The following is a 26,411-nucleotide window of genomic DNA, read 5'->3' on the forward strand; positions in this document are numbered from 1 at the left end:
TGCTTTAACTTGGGTTTCTTTTGGAGATGAGTCTTACAGATAGATACTGACTTAAGAAAAGCTCACATTATCCCATGTTTTCCCCTTTCTATCAGAGTGGCACTGTCCAGAAATTCAAATTATGACATCTGTCCAGGGCATTTGCCAGAAAGCCACTGGAAGACCATTGAAGCATAGATGAGCTAAATTAGAACAGTTAGGGATGAAATAGATTTGGGCATTTCTTCACACAGTTAAAAAATTTTAAATGGTAGTAACTAGACTTATCATAGGGGTCATTTCATAAGGTATAAAAATACTGAATCACTAGGATATTTATCTGAAACTAAGAAGGTACTGTATGTCAATTATACTTCAACTAAAAAGAACATATCATCTCCAAATACAGTTTTACTTCTTAAAAAAATGGCTGAAATGACCCTCAATTGAATTCAATCCAAAACACATTTATCAAGAGCTGATTATAGTCAAGGAATTATCTTCATCTAACTTTGACTACCGAATATCAACAAATGAACGTCTTTAAATGTAAGATGGCTGATCAAACAATGAGTTCATTTAAGTTATGTCTCAACTAGACAAAATAAGACTTTTGACAAGTCTTCCTGCTGGAAGTCACAAATCACTCTAGCAATACATTTTCGTCAAAGCAGTCTGTTCTGATCACAGGTATAAAGAATCTCCAGACGTCATAAAGAAGTTACAGATATGAGAGCTTCCTCTCTGCTGGATAACTAGAATGGATAAAGGGATAAATCGTGACTTTTTACTGTAAGAGCCAAATTTAAATTTATGACATTTCTTGCCATTAATCTATATGACCTGTGCATAAAGACAGCCATGGGCCCATTTGACCAAAATTTACAGTTAGAATGTTCATGTAAGAGTTCCAGTCATGAATTCATGGATAAAACTGGAGGGTTTTGTAATTGAATTGAAAGCATTTTAAGGGAAGAAGTTGTTGAATAAAATATGGCTTAAAATTGGATTTATTATATTCACCAAGAAAATTGACACTGCTTTAGCAGCAAGTTATTTTTTTAAGAGAGAAAGAGTGAGCACGTCCAAGTGTGGGGTGGAGGGGGAGGAGGCAGAGGCAGAGAGAGAATCTTAAGCAGGCTCCACGCCCAGTGCTGCCCAACGCAGGGGGCTCAGTCTCAGGACCCTGGGATCATGACCTGAGTTGAAATCATGAGTCAGACACTCAACTGACTAAGTCACCCAGACCCAGCACCTCTAAATGCTTGTTTTAAAATGGAATCAAAGGATATAGTAAACAAATGTTACATTTGCTATTAATTTTCTTTCCTGTTTTCTATGTTCCCCTCACTTTATTTTTGAGAGACAGCGAGCGAGTGAGCAAGAGAGAGAGGAAGTGGGGGATAGGGGCAGAAGGATAGGGAAAGCTAGAATCCTAACAGGCTCATCGCTCAGTGTGGAGCCCGACAAGGAGCTTGATTTCACCACCTGGGGATCACAACCTGAGCCGAAATCCAGAACTGCACGTTCAACCAACTGAGCCACCCAGGCGCCCCTCTTCCCCTCAGTTTTAAATTTGAACATCCTCTGGAAACACCTAACACTTACATTTTAAATTGTTTTTATTGTATAGAAGGAGATCTTAGAAAAAAATTTACTTTACAAAGTATCTATTTTTCATTATTTCTCAAATTTGCATTTCTTGATATTTTTCAAGTCTCCCTAAAGCTTTGGCAGGTAAAATATCTCAGCAGCAAACCTAATTGGAAATAAATGAACTCATAGTTATAGCTGTTATTACTTTCATACTTCCACTAACTGCCAGAATATTCTATAAGTGGCTACTGATAACCGGTTTAGTAGGTTTGCCTCACTGCACAGTGCATAAATCACGACTGATTTAACTAAGTAATTCAGCCTTTGAGTAAAGGACTCAGTACACACACACACACACACACACACACACACACACACACACAAAATTGTGTTTCCACAGAATTTGAAGCCAGTAAAACTTTGATGTCACCTAGTCAGGCTTCAGAGTGGATCTTGGTCCTGTCTTCCACATTACCATTGAGAACCGTTTCCGCGTATTTTTCACATCTAAAACTATCAGGAGGAAGCAGTTTTGGAGGATGGTCAAGTGATTTAACAGATAAGTAAAATCTATTTGTTTTAGCTGAAGCAACAAGCACTTCACTTGAAGGGTAAATAGACACTCCCTTGTTTTCAGAAATCTAGCCATAGCATCCTGTATAACTTTGACCTCGTAAGGAAATAATCGCTCTCTGGAACATTAACCCAGGAAGCTGTACTACCTCCCTGTGAGAGCTGATAACGGTATTGTCCAGAGGAATCAGGCAAGATCTTGAAAAGACAAATTCCAAGGAGAGGATAAAAATGACAAGAACTGCATGCTTTCCAGTGCTACATCTACCGCTTGCCTCCGTCCTGCAGACGCGACAAGGATATGAATAAGAAACAAACTAGTGAATAAAGCATGAAAATCTAAAGAGAACCAAATCACAAAGAGCTTTCTTTTCTCGTGCTTTACCTTCAAGAAATACAGTAGTCTCCCATTATCCACGGGGGGGGGGGGGTCTGTTTCAAGACCCCCCCGTGGATGCTTGAAACCACGGATACTATTGAACTCTGTATGTACTGGTTTTTTCTTACACATACACACCTAAGATAAAGTTTAATTTCTAAATTAGGCACAATAAGAGATTAACAACAGTAACTAATAATAAAGTAGAACAGTTGTAACAATGGGCTGTATTAAAAGTTATGTGAATGTGATCTCTCTCTCTCTGTCTCTCTCTCTCTCTCTCAAAATGTCTTCTTGTGCTGTACTCACCCTGCTTCTTGTGATGATGTGAGATGATAAAATGCTTGTGAGGGAGGAGGTGAGGTGAATGACATAGGCACGTGACGTAGGGTTAGGCTACTATTGCCTTTCTGCTGATTCATCAGAAGGAGGATCATCTGCTTCCAAAAGCCTTTGGTGGCGGGGAACAGAAATTGCGAAAAGCAAAATTGCGGGTAAGGGGAGATTACTGTAGGTAAAAAGTGTTTTATTTCTACCAGTCATTTCTACTGGGGCTAGGAGAAGTGATGCTTAAATAAAGAAGAAAAAAGGGGGGGGGAATACTTCAAAAGGACAAATAATAAAAATCTGTGTGAAGGGGATTGTACAAGCCGTTTTGAACTGGTCTGTCCAGTGGTGGCAATGGTCAGGATGACTGGAGTGTGGGGAGGGTGGGTGCCAGAGGCTTCTTTGAGGGGACAGAATGGAGGAAAGTATTTTTGTTTTCCTCCTGCCTCTCCCCTGTGATCCCCTGTAAAATCCACCCCAGGACTCAGGCTGCTTAATTCTGGGGTGATTATGTCCTGCTCAGGTGAAGACTTGATGAGAAGTGTGAGATTGTAACACATCTCATATTCACTCCTCCACTCTATTGTCTCTCAAACCTCAAGTCTGATGGATTATAATGGAGAGAAGTGCTTCCTCCCAAGGCTTTATTTACTTCCTAAGGGTTTAGGGAGTAAAATTCTGACCAGAGAAACCACCTGCAAGAGTGGCAGCAGAGAGAATTAATTGATTGAAAGTGGTTTTTGTGACGCCTGGAACTCATTCTGTGCCGTCTCCTTGGGGACACCTACAGGACTGACCTTCCCCAAAGAGCAGACCCATGGGAATACAGAGTATCTGCAGGAGCACTTCAGCTCAAAGAACAAAACAGGGACACATGAAAAGTACAGCTACCTCCAGTAGGGGGCAAGCAAAGTAAAAGTAAGGCAACAAAGTAAAAGACACATACATTGCTACTAAAACTAATAATAGACTCAGGACCTGGGGTGCAATGGATAGAACAGTGACTTCTAAAACTAATGGACTAGGAATTTTTAAAAAGCATGATTAATATACTCAAGGAAATAATATATTCAAGGAAGACAGGAGCAAAATCAAATGTGAAAAAGAAATGATAAAGAATCAAGAGGAAATAAAATAAGAAATAAATTGGTGTAAGTAAAAATATGCATACTTCTTCAACGTTTTTTATTTATTTTTGGGACAGAGAGAGACAGAGCATGAACGGGGGAGGGGCAGAGAGAGAGGGAGACACAGAACTGGAAACAGGCTCCAGGCTCTGAGCCATCAGCCCAGAGCCCGACGCGGGGCTCGAACTCACGGACCGGGAGATCGTGACCTGGCTGAAGTCGGACGCTTAACCGACTGCGCCACCCAGGCGCCCCAAAATATGCATACTTCTTAAGGGGTTTAGCCACATGAAATGAAGGGGTCAAAATCTGGACAACAGAAGAAAGGAAGAAAAAACAGTGAGCAAAAATTTTTCAAGCAATGATGAAAACACATTTTCCAGAATTAAGGAGTAAAGACTTCAGGTCCAAATTGGAAACACTCAGTAAGTAGAGAAACAAATAGGGGAGGGTGTCGTTAACCAATCTGGCGAGCTAATTCCTATCTTACACGAGTTGTTCCAAAAAAATTGAAAAAGAGTGAAAGTTATCTAGTCCTATTTTATCCAGTAATCTCAACTCTAAACACCAGGTAAGAGAAATATAAGAAAATACAATTATAGGTCCATATCATTTATGAACATAGATATAAAAATCGTAACTAAACAAATCCAACACATTATTGCAAAATAGTCCCAAATAATCACATAGGTTTCATCTCAGTGATGCAAGGAGGTTTTATTAAAAGAAAATCTAGCGATGTAATATACCACAAAAATAAACCTGAGGAGGAAAAAATCATATAATTTTATTAATGCAGGAAAAAGCATTTATAAAGTTCAAAATCTTTTTATGGTGAAGATTCCTAGCTAACTAAAAACAAAAGGGAACTTATTTAACTTTGTAAAGTTTATAAATCCGTCTCTCTCAAAATTACGCTCTAAAAAGGTTTACAAAGGAAATCATGTGATGTCTGGGATTTGTTTCAAAATAAACTGTTGTCTGGGAAGGGGAGTGGAGAGGGTGCAGATGAAACAAAATTATCCATATATTGCAATCGTTGTAACACACTGATGGATACTTTGTGGTTATTTATATTATCCTCCCTACTTTGGCAGGAATTATAAAAATTAAAGACCAAAACCTACTGCAAGCATTTTACTTAAGATAGAAGCTTCAGCTACACTCCTTTTAAGATGAAGAACAGGGGCGCCTGGGTGGCGCAGTCGGTTAAGCGTCCGACTTCAGCCAGGTCACGATCTCGCGGTCCGGGAGTTCGAGCCCCTCGTCGGGCTCTGGGCTGATGGCTCGGAGCCTGGAGCCTGTTTCCGATTCTGTGTCTCCCTCTCTCTCTGACCCTCCCCCGTTCATGCTCTGTCTCTCTCTGTCCCAAAAATAAATAAACGTTGAAAAAAAAAATTTAAAAAAAAAGATGAAGAACAATTTGAGAACACTTAACTCTCATTTCTACCCTTAAAGAAAGTACTGGAGGTTCTGACCAAAATTAGTAAAGGGAAAGAAAGAAAGAAAAAGATATGTAAGAATTAAAAAGGAGATTAAGGAGCAGCTGGGTGGCTCAGTCGGTTACGTGTCCGACTTCAGTTTAGGTCATGATCTCGAGGTTTGTGAGTTTGAGCCCTGCATCCGGCTCTGTGCTGACAGCTCAGAGATTGGAGCCTGCTTCGGATTCTGTGTCTTCCTCTGTTTCTGGCCCTCCCTTTCTCACACTCTGTCTCCCTCTCAAAAATAAACCTTAAAACAATTATTTTTTAAAAAGGAAATTAACATGACTTTATTTGCAGATAAAATAATCATCTGCCTTAAAAACTCAAACCTAATGATACTGATGATAAAATTATTGACACAAGTTTACCAAATACAAGTTCAACTTCAAAAACAGTATTTCTCTATCCTAGCAATAACCAACTACACAATACAATGTCAAAAAGCATATCAACAAATATTCTAAGGAATCTAGAAATAAACATAAGAACATACAAGATCTTTCTAGAGAAAATATTTTTTTTTTTAATTTTTTTTTTTCAACGTTTTTTATTTATTTTTGGGACAGAGAGAGGCAGAGCATGAACGGGGGAGGGGCAGATAGAGAGGGAGACACAGAATCGGAAACAGGCTCCAGGCTCTGAGCCATCAGCCCAGAGCCCGACGCGGGGCTCGAACTCACGGACCGCGAGATCGTGACCTGGCTGAAGTCGGACGCTTAACCGACTGCGCCACCCAGGCGCCCTCTAGAGAAAATATTTTAAACTCTAATAAAGGAAAAACAAAATGATCTGACTCAAGAGACAATATTACAAATATAATAATAATATTATTATTATTATTCAAAAATTAATCTATAAATTTTATGTGATTATATATTGAAATTACTGGAGGGTCTTAAAAATATACTTGAATGCTAAAATATTTATGAGGAAATAAATGTCTATACCATAGTTAATTTGATTTTGAAAAGAAAAAGTAGAAGGAGCAACCTCCCTGCCAGGTGTTAAGATGTATGTACACTGTCAAAATAATAAAACAAGTGGGCCAATTGGAACAGAACAGAGAGCTCAGAGGCAGCTCCATATACAAATAGGAACTTATACAATAAAAGTGATATTATAGTCATGGGAAATGATGAGTTTTTAGCCCATGAAAATTGATTATATAGAAAAAAATTCTGGATCAAAGGCGATCTCTAGTTGAATAAAATATTTGTATGTCCTGGAAAAATTATAAAGGTAATAGAAGAAAATGAAGAAGCCCACCCCTGTGACTTAAAGATAAGAAACAACTTCTGGAACTATATCTCCAAAGCAGAAATTATAGGGAAAGTTTAATTTGATGAATCAATTGAAGATTTCTGATCAACAAAGGATACCAAGGATAAAGTTAACCGATGACAAATTGAGCCATTTGCGAGAGTAAGATACTACTTTTGACCTGTTGCAAGCTGGAAAGGTTAAGTGTTGGGCAGGTTGTCGGGACATGGAAAGACTGATAATGGCACAGAAACTGGGACAAGCATTCTGGAGGGTAAGCTGGCATTATTGAATTCTATCAAATGAACCCATAGCTGACGACCTAGCAAGTCCAATGATAGGTATATGTTTTCCAGAACAAATAGATTCAGGTTCATTAAGAGTCCAATACAAGAATTTGTACATTTGCGTCACTATTTGGATTAGTCGAGAGTTGGAACAATCAAGGTGTCTCTCACTGGAACGCTGGTTAAGTGAAGTGTAACGCAATACATCACGGAATACAGTTAACCAGTGCAAAGTAACACAGGAGGTGGACACATAACAACGTGGGTGTTTCCTTCCCGAAAATATGTAGTGCTTCACATAAAAAAGTTAGAAGAAAAAAATCTCTAATACAATACAATTTACGTAAGTTAAAAGCACATATATGCATAACAAAACAAAACTGCATTTTTACAATAACCTAAACAAAAAGATACACATTAAATCATTGTAATGCTGCCCCAAGGAATTGCATGGGGAATAGGGATGAAATGGATTATATAAATAGATGTGGGAGTCTTGCACCGATGGCTAATGGCAAATTCTACAAGAACAGGGATTTTGGACTGGGCTCCGTAAACATTTGTTGAATGCGTGAATGTGACATGAATTTAGTGATATGATTCTTTTATCTCTCAGTACCTGAGTTCCAAAAATTAGGTTGCATCATATGAAACTGCAATTTTTTGTAAGTCAAGAATGGCCACATACTAGCAATTTCATATAATTCAACCTAATATAAACAGAAATCTGAAAATAATTAAAGGTACTTAGGTAAAAATAAATAGCCACTGTGAAGACTGGTAGGAGATAACGTGAAAGACAAACCAAATTTGATGCTACTTTTTCATAATTAACTAAAAAACACCTATGTTGATATAGTTACGATAATTGTTCTTTATCTTATGACTTAAGTCATCAACACTATTTCCCTAAAATGTCAGCCATCTATTTTACTAAGGAATATAGCATTTGCACCTTTTATCATGCTGATCCTTTTTTTTAATTGACAATATTTAAATGAGCCATTTAAAAATTTTTCACCATTGGAAGATTTTCCAGAATTTACAATGTAGTTTATATAAGATAAATTCTGAAAAAAATCAGGTTCAGTTACTTCTGAATCTCTTGAAGCTATGAAAGGCATTGCACATTCTTTTTAAAAACAACAACAACATTTTATTATGATTGAGATACAAAAAGCTGTACCTATTTAACATATTCAATCTGATGAGTTTGGAGATAACTACACCCATGAATCCATCCTCACAATCAAGCCATAACATATCTATCCCATCCAAATTTTACCTCCCACCCTGTGTATGTATGTATGTATGTGTGTACGTACCTATATGTTATGTATTATTTAGCGATAAGGACACTTAACATAAGATCTACTCTCTTAGCAAATCTTATTAACTGCAGGCATTATGCTATACGTAGAACTCTAGGTCATACTGGTCTTGCATAACTGAAACTTTGTACCAGTTGACCAACATTTTCTCATCTCCCCTTTCCCCCCCACCCCTGGTAACTATCATTCTATTTTCTCTCTGCTTTTGTGAGTTTGACAATTTTATTTCTATTTTTTATAATGTTTATTTATTTTTGAGAGAGAGAGAGAAAGAAAGAGCACAAGCAGAGGAAGGATGGGGGGGTGGGGCGGGGGGGGCGGGGAGAGAATCCCAAGCAGTCTCCACTCTGTTAGCACAGAGCTGGACGCGAGGCTCAGTCTCACAAACCGTGAGATTATGACCTGAGCTGAAATAAAGAGTTGGATGCTTAGACGACTGAGCCACCCAGGTGCCCGTGTTTGCAAAGTTAGATTGTTATATAAGTAGGATCATGTAGTATTTGTTCTTTGAAGGAATTTTTGATTTTACAGAAATAATTGTTCAGAGGACAGGTAAGACAAAACAGGAAGAAATTGAAAGAACATACAAACCAAAGCACTTGAGTGTTCTTTCAATTTCTTTCTATTTCCTCTTAACTGTCCTCTGAATGATTATTTCTGTAAAGTTGGAAACTTCTTAAAATTTACCCAATATGTTGACGCTAGACCTTATTTTCAACTGAGGCAACCTGAGTTACCTTTTATAACTAAATTTTTGGGGAGTTATTATTAAGTGCTTCCCAGAAAACTTTCTCATCATGCTTTATATCATGACTTACTATCTTAGGCACACTTGAGAGCTTTGTTTTTCACTTAGGAAATATTCCATATTGACTACTGTGACCAAATAGGTATTTTGCTTCCTAAGAATGAAGAAAAAAACATAAGGGAAAAGTAATATTTTCATTTGTTGCAATGAGTATATTTTTCTTAAATAAGTGGAAAGTCAAGAAAACAGAATACAGCTGAGAATTAGCTTTGTAATGGGTCAAAGAATTGAACTAAAAAGATGAATTGAGAAAACAAGATGTAACTTTTGTGATCCCTAGTGAATTAAGCTGCTTCCAGTTCATTTTTGAGCCTGCACCTATTAAATGAAAATCTCCACTTGCAGCAATAAAATGATGCAATCTTTGTTCAATGGGATTTGATAATCATAAAGGTCAGAGAAAGGCAGTTCAACTCACTTTACTTATCTTTAATATACTTTGAATGAAATGACAGCTTCGATGGAATTTTACCTTGACAGTGAAGCGTTTTTTCTTTGGTGGATTCCAAACTGCGCCAGTTGAATGAATGAATGCACGCAAAGGGCTTAAAGATGTCACCAACACATATGCTTTAAGAATCACAGACAGTTCTTCAGCTCTAAAGATTGTTTCATGTGGAGCAAGGACTGTTGTTTGATTCCTAAAAAATAAAACAGCATAGCTAATGCTCCATAACTTAGGGTATGTAATTTGTAAATTACCTCGAAGCTTTGTACACTCATCTATCCTTTGTTGGACCTCAGCCTTCCATGTGTGGGTTTCCTTCAGCAATCCCACTGCTCATTAGCATCACTACAGGTACATATACAGGTACAGAGAGAGAGAGGAGATCAAACTGATAAGAGTTCTCCACTCTGGTAGATTTAATTAAAATTTTTTTTTGAAAGAAAGGTAGGAAAATACCTAAAATGAGGTTTAAAGATTTCAAAGATGTACATTGGTCATGTATGTACCATCACTACAAAAGTGATACAAATTATAGTGTAGGGAACAGTGAAACCTGACATTTTCCAGTTCTGCCCTCGATTGCCTTTGCTCTACCTTCTCCTTGACAAGAGATACTATTATATTTCTCAATAGTAGACAGGTCACCAAAATATGCCAACATACATTGCCCACTAGTTTGATTCTACCCAATAACCATCACCACAGATAATTCTGGATTAATTTAAAGCACAGAGCATGAAGTAAACACTTCAGTCTACAAAGGAAAATTAACACTAATACTTTGTGATGAAACAAATATACTTTCCTCATAAAAGATACCAAAATGTTTAACTATTTGCTTTTTGCATGATGTTTCTATGTTTCATATCTAAGTTTAATCAATGAACAGACTATGCTATTTCAACCTTTGAAGTCTTAGGTAAACAGAGGTGCATATGATTCTTCAATAAATACTGTTAACTGTGGAAATATTACCTAATAATTATAAAATTAGATGAGGTAAACTATTCTGTCTCTTGGATAAGATAATGAAAATCTCTTAATTTTTCACTATAATCTATCTACATTGAAAAATCATTTTCCTGGAGGAAACTTAAATAACTTGGTACCTTGCAGTTGCTTTCTTAGATCATAAGGGCCATAAAAAAATATATTAACTAGAAAAAAAAATCATTCAGCCATACTCATAGACCAGGGCAATGTCACTTGAGTACAAAATGGAAGTTAAAATTTTATAGTTTCACATTGTCAAGGTTTCAAATTCAATTTCCATTAATGTAACTTCCTAGATAAGAGTCCTATTTACCCAAATGTTTATTTTTTGGCAGGAGAGGTTTGAATTAGTCTAGGAGAAAATCAATGATGGTGTTCTTTATTAAGAAGAGATAGCTGAAATTTTATGTAATAGAACCTAATCATTCAAACATGTAATACCCCCTAGATATCTTCAGGAGTTTTCTCTTGTTAGCTGTCTCCAAAAATGCATGCTGGATAGAACAATTCAAAATGATTAGCTTACAGCTGTTCACGTTGCCAGTCCCATGGTTTCCACATATGTGGCTTCACTGTTTTTAAAAGGTCACTCAGAGTACTCTGCTTTAACTGTATGCTCTGATCCAGACACACAGAGGGGCTCACCACAAGTCGCAATTCTGAAAAAATTCAAAAGAGCACAAAACAGTCATTTTATCATTTCTTTTTGGAATTGCTTCCAAAATAGTGTTTGCTGTGTTCAAATACAGGGCCCATGGGAAATATGCAACCAATTTTTTCTCCATTCTTAATCAAAGTTAGATTCATTAAATCATGGATGTTTAGAAAAGCCTTTGTTTTGTAGTTTATTGTCTTACAACAAAACAGGAAAACAACTGTAATAATTGATTTCAAATTTTCTTGCTCAGAAGGGAGGTAGATATGATGTCTCCAACTGACCTCACTGAGCAGATCTATTCTCCCCACATGTTAGAGGTGCACTCTTAATATGGGGAAGATGGCTGCAGGGGCAGCCTCTGTTTGTGAGGAGAATATTACATGGCTGACTTGAGTAGATTTCCTGGCAGTGCAGTCCGTCATGTGCTAGAGTCTGTCATGCTTCATGATATTGGTAAAGTCAACAATAGTGCTTTATTATTTTATAAAATATTATTTAATAGTTTTTTGAAGTATATAAAACTGAAGACCAACAATAATGACTTACTTCAAAATACTCACTGGTATTTAAAAAAAATAAATGTATTGGATGTACATGGTTAGAGAAAGCAAACTGTATAGAAAGCTATCCAGATTGGAAAAACAAAACAAACAAAAAACTCAGAAGCACCCAGCAATCCACCCCTAACCAGAGCCTCTCTCTGCCAAAGCCAATGCTTTACATATTCACCTTTGAAGTCCAAAGAAGCACCCAATGGGTAAGATGCATATGGCTCTTCAATATGTAAATTGATATAAATATCAGTATATCTACATTACTTATACTTGTAGATGTTTCTGCTTTTTAAATGATCCAAAGGCGACATTATAGTAGTTCCCCTCATCTGTAGCTTCACTTTCCTCAGTTTTAGTTACCTGTGGTCAACCCTAGCCAAGAAGCAAATGATCCTCCTTCCAACGTACCATCAGAAAGGTCAGCAATAGCCTAATGTTATGTCACGGTGCCTATGTCATTCACGTCACTTCATATCATCATATTGGTATTTTATCATCTCACATCATCACAAAAAGGATAAATGCAATACAATAAAGTATTTTGGGAGAGACCACATTCACATTACTTTTATTACAGTCCAGTTATAACTGTTCTTTTTTATTATTAGTTATCGTTGTTAATCTCTTACTGTGCCTAATTCATAAAATAAACTTTATCTTAGGTGTGCATGTATAAGAAAAAACATAGTACGGATAGGATTTGGTAATGTCTGTGGTTTCTGCACAAGGGGTCCTGGGATATATTCCCTGGAGATAAGGGGGGGGATTACTGTATAATCTAGGTCTATATCTAGCATGTTAACCTACCAATCCATCCCAGAATCCTTTCCATATCAGCATATATATAGAATTACATTAGACTTCTTAATGGCTTGGGTGTGCTGTTAAATGAATGCACATTTAACTTAATCATTCTTATTCTTGTGTATTCAGATTAGTTTTGTAATGTTTGTCTTCTGTTATTTCAAAAATACTGCAACGAATGCTCTTATCCATCTATTTAGGTATACTTTTACGAGTTCATCTAGGGGCAAATTCTAATCTGTATGCGTAATAGTCAGATCAACGAATAAACGCATTGTAAATTTGATAGCTATTACTGAATTGCCTTCGTTGTCCACATTCCCATTCTCTCCAACAGCATTTGAGAGTTGTTGTTTCCTTACTGCCAGGTCACAGTGATTTATTTTTAAATTACACAATTTATCTAGCTCTCAAAATGGAACAAAGCCTTTAAATTATTTTTCCCCCTTGTGCACGTTTCATCAATACTAACATAGTCTAATTTAAAACACTTCACACTCTTAAGTAAAAGTCAGCAGAAGTCAAGCTGTTCAATGTATTCCCATATCTCATTATTTAGCACAGTGTGATCTTTCTCAAAAAATGATAGCCTACTTGGAAGGCTTCCTTATTAATGAAGTTCTAATACATCATAATAAAAGAAATACTCAAATTGCTTGTTTCTGGAGGTGGCAAATGAAGAGTCATTAAGGTAATTTCTTTTCTTGGGAATCGCAACTTAAAAAAGAGTTGAACTGTTTCTATAATCCTTTACATTTGCAGCAAGGCAATGTGTTTTCTTTCTTTTTTTTTTTTTTTTTTTTTTTTTACTGAATAGTCCTTTTTAGAGTTTATTACTAGGATAAGTTTTGTCTCCCCAGAAGAGCTAATTTGTGGCCTTCTTTTGTATAATATGAGAACTGTGTAATTTACTCCGATTTCCTTTTTATCCTTACTGCCAGGAAGCACAGCATTGATTTGAAGCCCAGGCAGAGCTGACTTTGAAGAAGCTACCCCTATTAAGTGTTTTACCAAGATAGTAGCTCACTGATTTTCAGGAAGTAGTAGTCAGCAAATATGTCAAAAAATAAACAATTTTATGTCACCCACTTTTGGCTTAGTTCAAGTGGAAGAGCCTATAGCATGGAGCTAAAGGAATCCAATACAGGAATTGTCAAGAATATGTCAGATTTCCACATCAGCCCCTGAAACTGTGGTTGAACAGTGGAATTTAATATTGATTAAAGTAATTTTACCCTTTGTGAAATATATATAACTTTCCATTATCTTATTCCAGGTTTGGAGGCTACTTTTAATGATTCTAACCCCCTTCCCTGCAAAAAAAAAAAAACAAAAAAACAAAAAAACAACTCTAAGTAGATGTTCTCTGACATCAAAAATCATTTCCATTTCCCTTGATTATAGCTAAAAAGTAAAAATAAGCTCCATTAATACCTATAAAAGCTGCAACTACATTTTATGGAACTATATAAATAATTGTGGAAATCTTAAATATCCTAGGTTCTTACTTAACAGAGTCAAAGAATTGTCTGTAGTCACTCTTCGTTCCATCTTTCATTTGGCTTATCTATCAAGGGCTCTCTCAACAAACTGGTCCAATCCACTTGTTTTAATATTCCATTCCCTCCTTCTCCCTTGACCCCCCCAACACACGCAGAAACCTAGAAATCCTCCATAAACGATGCCAAAACTAGTTTCTGTTTTGGGGGAAAAATTGGGAGATGAGTCTCTGTGATGTAGTCTTTCATATGGCCTTGTAATTCATTAACACATATTTATTATTTCCAGAAAATAATTAAAGATGGAGGGTCTAGCATGTGTCTTTAGTGCTTTCCTATCCCACCCTATGAGGACTAAATGAATAAGCAGATACAGATATGAAATATCATACATTTTTATTTATTGACTACTCTTATCTTATTTTAAGGAGCTCTGAAGCTTATAACTTTACCTCTTACCCAGAGGAAAAATGAACTTTTTTTGAAGGCTGCTTTTCTCTGCCTTCTAATATCTGGTTACTGATATAGCCAAGTACTGATTACCCAATGAGTGTGGTGCAGTTTTAAGAAAAGAAAGATTAAACCAGAACCACAAGACCTGGGTTTTCATTTTGATTCTTACCAACCAATGCTTCATGGGCATGTGACAATGTCAAGGAATCTTCTAGAATCCAGAATATGATTCCCCATAAATCTCCTGATTGTCCCACATCACTAAACACAATGCTGATGCATAACAAGTGCTCAGTAAATGTTCTAGCAATGAGCTAGTTTGGAAGGTAGGAGGACTAAGCCAATGTGTACTTGGAGAACAAAATGGTATCCCAATGTATTAAAAATATTTTAATTTTTTCCCTTGCTTATGGCATATAATTATATATATCATAGGCAAAGACTAAACACTGTAAAACTAGCAAAGATTAGCAGCCAAATTTATACTGTATTTGATTTAATGTTTTGCCCAGAGCTAATAATTAATAGAAAAGTAATAGTTGGAAAATGTAATTATATTTCATAAATGTTTGAGTATTGTCTTGCATTTCATATTAGGAAGCTAAACTTAGCCAGTATTTTCTTATTTTAAAACTTTCAATGAAGATAAAAGGTCTTAATTAATAATTGACAATTAGTTTTGGGATTAGAAGTATACATAAATACCATTTGTGGGTATATTAATTGTTCTTCCTACCCAAAGATATTTACAAGTCTTAGTCTTTAGCCTAGCCTGCAGGTATAAGCTATGCAAATATACCCTCAAAACTTATATACATAACAAATATAAATTAATATACGCAAAACTAACTTCATAGCCAGGAAGTAACTCTGGATCTGTGCCCTGGGAGAAAATGAATGAATGGCAGAGTCAAAGGGGTAAGTGAAGAGACTATTAATAGAGAAACTATTACAGAAAGGACTGTTAAACAAATGAGAGGAGGGTTAAGAGAAAACAATAGGTAGTGAAGCTCCTGGGGCTTACCTCCCCTAGCTCAGGAGGGCAGGGATTATAGAATCAAACAAAGAGCATTAAGTGTGGGAGAGGACACTGAGCATGCGCTTTGGTCACAGGTAGAAGGACACAAGTACTTCCAAGCCAGGGTCTGGCAGGAAAGCAGGTTGGGGATAAATATCCCAAAGCTCTCTCCTCCTGAACTCTGATCTCCTGCAGAAGCCAGGGGACAAGGGAGCCCTGTTGATTAGTCTGCAGTGGACAGTTTCCTGGGGAAGGGTCTAGAGTAGAAGGGTAAATGGAGAATATCCAACACAAACCCTGTATTTGGAAAATACAAATTTTGGCCCTCGTTTTCTCCTTACTAACCACATGTCCTGGAGAAACAATTATATGATATGTGTGTTTGTGTGTGTGTGCACGCACATGTGGGAAGAGTAAGAGAGAAATAATATTAGCTTTGATCTTGAAAGCATTTGTACATGGCAGCAGGGCATGTCTTAAGATGAATCATATGAAATTACATTTTGTTAGTAAAAACATGGCTGAACATTGATCAAATATCAGCAATTCATAATGTTTCTTTTACCACAATGTGATGCCTATTGGAAGAAAGCAAGAGAGTACATAAACCTACCACCTGTGAAAGAAGGTTCCAGTGGCTAGAATGTCTATGGGCAGGAATGACAAAAGAATGCATTGGTTAGCTTTATGTGTCAATTTGACTGGGCCAAGGGATACCCAGAGAGCTTCTTAAACATTATGGGTGTGTCTGTGAGGGTGTGTTCAGAAGAGATCGGCATTTGAATTGGTGGAATGAGTAAAAGCAGATAGCTCTTCCACAGGTGGTTGTTGGGCAGTAACCAATCTACTGAGGGCCTGAAGAGAACAAAAAGGCAGAGGAAGGTTGAATTTGCTCTCTGCCTGATTGATTGAGCTGCGACATTAATCTTCTCCTGCCCTTAGAACACTTGGTTCTCAGGCCTTCAGACTCAGACTGGATTCTAACCATTGGCTGCCTATATCATCAGTCTTCCTGTGTCTCCATCTTGCAGATGGCAGATTATGGGACTTCTCAACTTCCAGAATCATGTGAGCCAATACCTTACAATAAATTTCTTTATCTCCTACTCTCCCAATAAACACATAAATGATAGATAGAGAGATGATAGATAGATAGATAGATAGATAGATAGATAGATATTAGAGATCTTATTATCTGTTTTCCTGGAAAACCCTGACTAATACAAGGGGCTATCTTGAAATCATTCAATGACTATTTGGTACATGCTCTGAAAACAACAGGAGCATAGCCCATCTGCCAGTTCCTAAAAGAGAACAAATATCCTCATCTCTGAATCTGTTTCCTCTTTTGCATGATGATGAAAAAGACAGCAGCAAGCACAGTGGGTACTAAACAAATATTTGCTGAATGAACAACTAAGTGATTTCTAAGGTTTTTTACAATTCTAAATTTCTGTGATCCTAGGTGAAAAGTTATGTTATAATTTTTAATATATGCTATATATGACCTAATGGAATAGATAAGTAGCAAAAGTCCAAGGGCCAGGGCTGGAATATGGCCCCTCTGTGAATTCAGGTATATTCCAGGAATCCTGAGTGCTTCACAAGGTCAGCCAGGTGCCATTTTTATTTGTGTGAGCCCCAACAGACAACATAGGAGAGACTGTTTCTGAATCTCCTTTGAGCTCCTACCTTCTGAGAAAGTATCTGGGGAATATCAACCACCCTTTCATTTCTTGAGCCCTGTACAAACTGGAGAGGAAACACACCACTAGATACCTTCAAGTTCACCAACTTGATGACTCATTGGCAGTTAGAGAGGAGGGATTCTTTTAAGTATTAAGTACTTCAGAGGGAATTCTCAGTTTACTGGACAGTGAGCTCTATGAAGTCAGGAATTCGGGTTTTCTCTTTCCATAGCATATCTAGTGCCGAACACATAGGCTGGCACTTAACGTAGGAACTCAATATATCTCTGCTTAATAAGTGAATGCTAATGTCTTCTCACCAAATAGCTAGAGATATGTGCACTGGCCCTAGGAAAAGGGGCTGAAATGTAAAGAATGAGCCATCTAGCTGCTGAGCAGTTTTACTAGGTTTGTATGGTGTAACTTTTTGTTCATGACCTAGGATATTAGTATAACATGGACAAGAATTGGTTTTCGCTGTCCACCTCAATGTGTATCTGTTAGAGTAGCATGATGTGTTACGACCCTATCAGAGACGTTGCAACAATACTGAGGAGGCTCCAGTGAAGAACCAGAGAGGGACACCATGAGAGGAACTATCAAAGGCCAAGAGGTCTAATATCAGCAAAGCCCCTGGAAACCACAGCAAGCATAGAAAACCATGGAAGAGAATGTCATAAGCAGACTTCTAAGAGGAAGGCTGCCCCTTACAAGGACACCAGATAAGAGAGGGATTTGGGGACCAAGGTTGTATCTGTTTCTCCAAGGAAACTGAACCTGGGCCTGGGAAGACATGGATGAAACCAATAAAAATGCATGTTCTGCTTTGTCTAGGATGTTGCAATATAGTTGCTGCCCAGTAACTTTTTTCAAAAATATTTTACAAATAATATTCCAAAGAAATTTATTTTAAAAATCCTGATTCTTGTTTATTAATGGATTCCTATTCATAAGTATGACCATGAACAAATTCCTTACCTTTTCTGAGTTCAATATCTTTACCTGGAAAATGAGAATTGTAACAGTAGTGACAAGAAGAAGAACGTACCTCATACGGATACTGACAGAATTAAATATAAAATGTTCTTTAAAGTGCTTTGCACAGCACCTGGAATATGTTAAATCCTAAAAAAATGTCATAGAACTACTTCTAGTAGTAGTTTAATATAATCCTTTCCTATAACCTAGGAAACCTGTTTATAACTGGAAACTTCAAAGTGTAACTAAAGTGTTATTTCTTTTGAATTTACTCAGCACTAAGGGCTCATCACTGATATCAGACAAAGACTAATAAATCCTCTTTTACATGATTATGAAACGTGACATTTGACATCAGTCGCTTCAGAACAAAGCAGGAAATATGTGATATGCACAGATGATAGACCAAAACAAAACACAGCATCTTTACTTGAAGTAGCCTGTGAAGAGACACTGGTTTTAGTGACTTTCCTCAAGTTTAGCATTGCAATATCATCCCAGCAAAGCAGTTAATTTCCTGTTGTTTCACTTATTTAAAGGAGTTCTATATTAAGGCTAGGTTTCTGTGAATGGAGTAAGCCTAGGACTGACCCAGTTTTGCAATAGTGATGTCTATTCTTCTCTATTTTGTTCAGGAAGATAACTTTTTCACCAACAACCACCACAACTAACTCTTAGTCAATAGAACTAGCTCTTGGTCAACAAATCTATGACACATAGACAAAAGTCCTTGGACTATTTCAGACCTGCACTTGAGTTTGAATGGTATAATTTGAGGATCTATGTGCTCCAAATACATCAATTCCTTAATGCACTTTTACTTTCATTTTATGAGAGTGGAATCATTAATACATAATGCTAACCTTAAGCTAAGCAATTTGCATAAAGTGTCCACCAACTAATCAGTCAATTAATCAGCCAATCAATCGATCAAATGCTTATTGAGCACTCAGTAAATGCAAGCCATAAATGTTCTTTCTGTTCTTTCTCAGTGGAAGTGTTGAAGTCATGCAATTCTCCAAAAACAATTTTCCCCATGAACTGCTCTATGTTTTGACCATGACAACACAAGAACCTTGAATTCTGTTCTCTTTCCTTGGTAATAAAAGCTATGTCAAGACGAGTACTTCAATTTTCTTGCCCCTGTGATTTCACTGCAATGACCAAACAGCATGAAAGATTGTTTTATTACTTTATGGCAGCTTAATTTTGCTTTGATATTTTTCTGCATGAATTTTCCAGGGAAAAAGAAAGGGAAAAAAATGCTTGACTAGTTCAGCAAGACCAAAGATGAATAATTCAGTATAAATTAATGAGCATCATTAATAATAATTTGAAACACAGTCTCCAACAAATATTAATACATAGAGTGCAACAAATATGATAATAGAGTAGCTGTCTAAACCCACCCATTGTGAAAATAAGTTAATCACTTTATTAATATTAAACTTTTTTTCTCAGTAACATTTTCTGGAGTAAGCCATGAAATACTATTGATATATATTACATCAGAATAATTAATGACTTACTAAAAATTTGTGATTTCCAAATTCTTCTTAAGTATATTAAAGTCAATCCTAATTTAAATACAAGACACAAACAATGGGGGTGATTGCCCCCATTTTAAACAAAACGATGCATTAACCTATTTCTCCTTTAATGGTAACTTCACAGACCAACTCAATCTTCAATTTTTACCCTATGTTTTTGGTATAATAAAACATGCACAGTATTACTGTCAATTTTCTTCTCTACTTCTACACTATTTATAAATAAGTGTATTATATGTGAGCCAAGTACATATTTAGAATATCAATATTTTCATAATATCTAACTCCAAGATTGAGACAAAAATATAGAACATGTGGAGACTAGAGCCAGTTGCCAAATGAAATCTAATGAGGGCCAGAGATCCAAATGCCAGAAATAGGTCAAGAACATGGAAATATGTCAGAAAAGATTTTTGGTTAGGAGACAGCAAACATATTTCTATGGAACCATTTTATTCTAAGTTCTTTCCCCTCCCACAACTGACCAGCCATATAGTTGGAGTCTTTGGAGATCAGGCTTGGCTGAGCGGCATCATAATATAAGAGTCCACTCCTAATATAGATGAGGACACAAAGGGCAAGAGTCAGAGGTTGAGCGGAACCTAACAAGGATTTGTGAGATGGTGTCTCAGTTTTCAACCTTAGCCAGGTAAACCGATCATTAGCCAGGTACATTTGACCTATTTTATACCTTGTAAATGACTAAAGAATTAACCAACTAATTGAGCCAAAAGGGGAGGGGTCTTCATATCTGAAGTGCTAAATAACTGTTGGTCTTTAAAAATGTTAATTAGTTGATAAAAATTTTGAGTTTTTCTTTTCCTACTCTTCTCTAGATTTTAAACCCTGAAGTTAAGCTGTCTCCTCTCTGTGCAGAATTTTGGTCAGGACATTAAATTCAAATGACTATTTTCTATAAGGATATTCTTCATATTTTCTTTATACATATCTTATCTTTTTTATTGCCAAGATGCTTTTAGTATATATGTGCATGTGTGTGTATATATATGTGAGTATATGGATATAAATTTTATGTATATATATATATATTTTTAGAAATTTTTAGATAATTATTTTTCAGAGATTTAATACACTCTAACTCAGGCTTTAGTTTTGACATCAGCATTTTATCTCAATTAACCCCACTTGTCTGCATGTCCCTGAATAGCAATCCAGACTGAACATCCAGTTCTAAAGTGCCACTTAGATGCCTTAAAATAGGTGGATGTTGGATAGCAAGTCATTTATATCTTGTTTTTTTTACTTACCAAATACACTGAATGCTTTTGGGAAAATGACTCTGTGGCACCCAATAATGTCCCAGTCATTTTTAATAAATTAAAGATGTGTAGTCATCACCTTAAAAATCCTGTGAGCTCTGGCATCAGTCAAGGTTCAAAGTCATGAGTTAACCAATCCAACTCTGCTATACTTTGGCTCAATGGAAGCTGAATTAAAAAGCTTGGATTGTTGGGGTGCCTGGCCAGCTTGGTTGGTGGAGCATGTAACTCTTTTTTTTTTTAATTTTTTAAATTCTTTATTTAGTTTTGAGAGAGAGACAATGAAACAGAGTGTGAGCGGGGGAGGAACAGAGAGAGAGGAAGACACAGGATCCAAAGCAGGATCCAGGCCCTGAGCTGTCAGCACGGAGCCCAACGCGGGGCTCAAACTCCTGAACCACAAGATCATGACCTGAGCCGAAGCTGGCCCCTTAACCAACTGAGCCACTCAGGTGCCCCGGGAGCATGTGACTCTTGATCTCAGGGTTGTGGGTTTGAATCCCATGTTGGGTATAGAGATTACTTAAAAATTAGATCTTTAAAAATAAAAAAAGTTTTGATTGTTAAGTGGTGGAAAAAACTGAAGCTAGTTTTAACTCAAAAGGGAAAAATATTGGGTAACAGTGAAAAAATTATCAAAGTACAGGTATTCCCCTCCTCCTTTCCCATCTATGAAAGAATGATGTATGCTTATGTGGGAACCATGTCTTTGTTACAGTGTTTGGAGTAATGGGAAGAAATACATTTAAGTTTTTTAATTTATATAAATAAGTTAGAGAAGAGCGGATATAGAAATCAATTAGAAGAGAGGTTTTACAGGTGATGCTTTGTTGAGCTAGAGGGGGTTGCCCAGAGAGAGATGAGAGTTATAAATGCAGATTTGGGCACAAATTTCATTTTTTGTTGAGTAAGGCTAATTCCTCCCTTGCAGTCATTTTGTCCTGACCCCTCCACATTTCAAAAAAAAAAAAAAAAAATCTATTAAAAAACTCTAAACCACTCTTAAAGGCTTTTGGAGCCAAACCTATTGTTGTTGGAAGGAGTGTTTTGGGTTTTTTTTGTTTGCCTAACTCAACGTAATACTCAGCATTCTCTCAAAGGGGCCGTTTTTGCCTACGTGCTGCCATTCATGATTCCAGTCTCCATAGCCAAGGTTGGGTCCCTTGGACCAAGGTCAGATCCCTTTGCCCAAGAGGACTCCTAGGGCACTCTACTGTGATGTGAGGGAAGGGATGCCACTGGCAGCCAAACAAAATCAGATTTAGAGAAAAAGTCATGAAATTTCTATTAGGAGAAACGTTGAACTCAAGAGTTGTTCATTCAATTTCATGCACCTAGAATGAAAAATGACAAAAGTTCATGGCTACCATTATCCATTAAATGATTTGCAATTCAGGTTTTCAGCAAAATGCTTCAGAACTACTCACCCAGTCTTCAACTTGCCACTACCCTGATTTCTGAGAGAATTTTGCTTAGTGTTTTCTTCAATCACCCAAATCTGGCTTTTATTTACCAAGTCACTTAAAATAATAACAGTATCCATTACTCCTCAGAGCCTGAGTTGACATTAGGGCACATGTTTCTGACTAGAAATTTTCAAAATTGACATGAGACTCTAGGTTTTTTGGTTGCTTTTCAGTTTTGCTTTTCCCTGTGAGCTATATTCTATATAATTAAGGACTTTTCACCCACAGACAGCTTAAAATGTTGTTTCCATAGCTTATACACAGCAAAATATTCTATTAAAATGTGTCCTTTAGGTAAAATTAGTCTTAATTTAAAAACTCAGGGGACACCTGGTACATCGTGCATTTTGTTTGTAGCACAACACATGTGTACATTTACCAATAAATCACATAGCTGGAAATTTTTAAATATCACTTTGTGGGTGGTATCTCTGCTTTTTATAGCCTGCTATGAATATAGTTTAAAGTTCTTTCCCTTAAGTGACACTAGTTCTTCTAAAATTGGTTGTTGACTGCCCTACTACCCAGGGCTGAGAGAGAAGGGATCTAGAAACAGCAACATTACAAAATACTGAACTGAAAAAGATAAATTAGGCCAAAGACCAGTTGACTTAACCATGCAATCTTTCTTCTTTTCTTCTCAATTCTGTATTTAGATTCAAAGTAAACTTTTGCTTCTACAATATTTGGAACACAAGGACATAAATAGTAATGGCTTTATACTTGAGGAATAAATACAACCCTTTTTCCATACTCTGTTCAAGAGAGATATTTCCGGTCCAGTTGTGACATTCTAAGAACTCAACAATGCTAAATGCTACCATCACAGCCCCCAAAAATGGGAAAAGAAAGACACTTCTCTGTGTTGTTGCTCTTTTAAACCCTATGGTCAATGGGAGATGCAAGACTGTTATCTGATTATTATTTACCAGTGTGATAGAATTTTAGTGTGAAACTAATCCGTGTTCAACTAGGAGTTCACCACGTCTGGCCTTGACTGGAAGAATTGTGGGTGAAGCCTAATAATAAGGAACCTATCCTAAAAAGAAAAGACGTGGCTGGCAAGATACATCCCAGGGTAATGGGACATGTAAGAGGAGGGCAACTTCTAGTACACTGCTCCTATATTCCATAGCCTGTCTTCCATTCCAGATTTTGGTCAGAGCTAAAACAATACTAAAACAATTTTTTTATTATATGCAATCAAAAAACTATAAGGAAGGATTTTAACTCCTGATTTTTTACTCCTAAGTCAATTTGGTTTTGACTCATTCAGGCTTCTGAGAATACCAAGGGACTTCCAAGCCATTGGCAAAACAGTGAGTATTCCAATGGGACATGGCATCGACAGTTTCAGCAGCGTCCATAGGAGAAGCAGGCACAGCATGCACCTGTGTGCCTGACACTGGGCTTAGCACCTTAGCACAGACAATGACAGGCACAGCAGCAGCAGCCTCTGCCATGTGGGGCGCCAGTGACAGAGCGCCTTTGGTGGGCATGACCAGGGGTGTATATCAGCAGCAGAGGAGCACAGGACACCAGGGCGGACGTGGAGTAAACGGTGGACATGCTACCAAGGAATGAGAGATTGCATTCATGAGCAAATAAGATACACCCTCAAAGACAAAGAGGGTATTTGAGGGCATGGCAATGATGAAGAATGCTACTGAAATTTAATAAGTAAAATTTAATGAAATTTAAGTGATTGGATTAAACTTAACGATTTAATAAACACTGGATTTGTGCTTTGTGTAGGATGAAGAGGATATTTATTTGGAAGGTACTGGTAAGGTGCAAAGTCCAGCATGTTTCAACAATTAGGCATCAATCCTCATTGGCCAGTGCACATATCACAACAGTTGTTACCATGTCGAATATCACTCTGTGTACAACAACAAATTCCCTCTCATCCCTCATCATTTTTGAATATCTACCTGGACGCTGATGTAGGTAAAAAGCCTGTTGGTGATTATTTGAACCTAGAGCTTGACTCCATTTTATATAAAAACTGTAAGTAAGAATTTTACCCAGTTTTACTATACACTGAATTTTGCAGGGGTATAATTCCATGGGCAAAGAAGAGAAAACTATTGTTTGTCTTGTTTGTGACTTTCTCAAGCTGATCACCATTTTGGAAAGGCACATCACCAATAGTGACATGACCCAGGGAATCTTAGTCTCCTTACAATACAACCGCACCAGTCTGAATTTGTATCTGTCACATTCATGGTGATTCAAACTCTAAGTGCCAAGCATTTGGCAATTTTGTTACACCTTTTGGTATCATTATGCCTGAAATTTACATACTATATTATATATTGTTATATTATAAAGTACTTTCCTTTTATTTAACCTTTATTTTAAACTTAGGGCATTTTACTAGCTTGTTGAAATTGTATGTACAGGTAAGCTATAGATTAACCAGAGGTCAGAAAATATATCTGCTATAAAAAAAGAATGCAGGGTCTGACAGGAACAGAAGATGACCCAAAAGTGATTGGCAAAAGGATTTTGAGATGAAGGGGCCTGAGGACAGTGAGTATAAGTGGAAGCAAAGAAATATTTTTGTGACTATTTTAAGATCCTAGTTTTATTCCTACATTGGTGAATCCTGACAAACATGCATCTCACCAAACTACCAGTTAGTAATCATCCACTAATATTTATGAAAATACTTATTGAAGCAACAGTCATTATACTTAACATTTGTGGGTTGCACATTCTGTGCAAGGCATTGTTCTAGGTATTTTAAATGTATTGACTCATGCTATCCTCTTACCAGTCCTAGGAGACACAGTCATTACTGTCCCTATGTTGCAGACAGAAAACTGAAGTGCAGACAAGGTAAGAAACTTGCCCAAGGACAGCGAACTATTAAGTGGCTAAGATGGGATCCCACCTATGCAGTCTGGCTCCACCTCTGCCTAGCCACTATCCAACAGCAGACGTGCAATCAGGTCAAAGCAATTACTTGTTCTGAAAACCATGGTCAAGAACCATTAATTCCACAGAAAGCGTATATTTCCCACAAAACATAATTTGGTTCTACTCACATTTTTTAATCTACATCATGAATGTGGGTTTTATTAACCACTTTGGCTGCACAATCAGGGAATTCTAAAAACCGTCCCAGGAAGATCAGAAAGGCAGCTTCAAAAAACCAGGACAACTAATTCTTGGCCCTCCTACGTGGCCCAGGGTGGTTACTAAAATTCCAGACCGGAGTCCAGCGGCTATACCCACACCTGCATCACTCCTAACCCCAGGCATGTGGCTGCAGTTTGAGGTTTGTTGCGGTAATTTTCTACTCTGCCTAGAAAGGTTGTAGATAGTTTGGGGAGCTGAGCCTAGAGTGGGCACATCAGAAAAAAGGTAACAGAGGAACGTAAGTGCTGAGGACTCAAGCTTCTCACTACCCAGAGCTGGCAATTTCAATCTGCTATTGAGTTCCCTATTAAAAGACCAAAACAAAACAAAAAACAATGTTTTTGCCTGAGCAAATTCACTTAACATCTGCTTATATGTAAATATTATGATAAATAAGAAATTTAAAGGGTTATTTCATTTCATCTTTAAAAAGGGTTATTTTAGGGGCGCCTGGGTGGCTCAGTCAGTTAAACGGCCAACTTCAGCTCAGGTCATGATCTCACGGTTTGTAGGTTCGAGCCCCACGTCAGGCTCTATGCTGACAGCTCAGAGCCTGGAGCTTGCTTCGGATTCTATGTCTCTCTCTCTGCTCCTCCTCTGTTCCTTTCTCTCTCTGTTCCTCTTTTGTTCATGCTCTGTCTCTCTTTCTCAATATATATATAAACATTAAAAAAAATTTTTTAAGTATTATTTTAGTTGATGAAAGAATTACAATCATCATAAT

At 37.0% G+C, this 26,411-nt stretch overlaps 1 protein-coding gene across 5 annotated transcripts in view; it reads right to left on the bottom strand.

The window, feature by feature from the left end:
• CPED1 (cadherin like and PC-esterase domain containing 1) overlaps nt 1-26,411 on the bottom strand; it is a 268,972-nt gene that overhangs the window by 162,334 nt on the left and 80,227 nt on the right. For all 5 annotated transcript variants that reach the window (XM_040472137.1, XM_040472138.1, XM_040472136.1 and 2 more), the window contains 2 exons: nt 11,119-11,251; nt 9,624-9,792 (listed from right to left, as the gene is read on the bottom strand). In XM_040472137.1, the coding sequence (XP_040328071.1) occupies nt 9,624-9,792; nt 11,119-11,251 (302 nt within the window). The remainder of the gene's footprint in view (nt 1-9,623; nt 9,793-11,118; nt 11,252-26,411) is intronic.

The sequence above is a fragment of the Herpailurus yagouaroundi genome, unplaced genomic scaffold, assembly GCF_014898765.1.
Source record: "Herpailurus yagouaroundi ecotype Mexico unplaced genomic scaffold, PumYag 100, whole genome shotgun sequence".
In the NCBI taxonomy this organism is placed as follows: domain Eukaryota; kingdom Metazoa; phylum Chordata; class Mammalia; order Carnivora; family Felidae; genus Herpailurus; species Herpailurus yagouaroundi.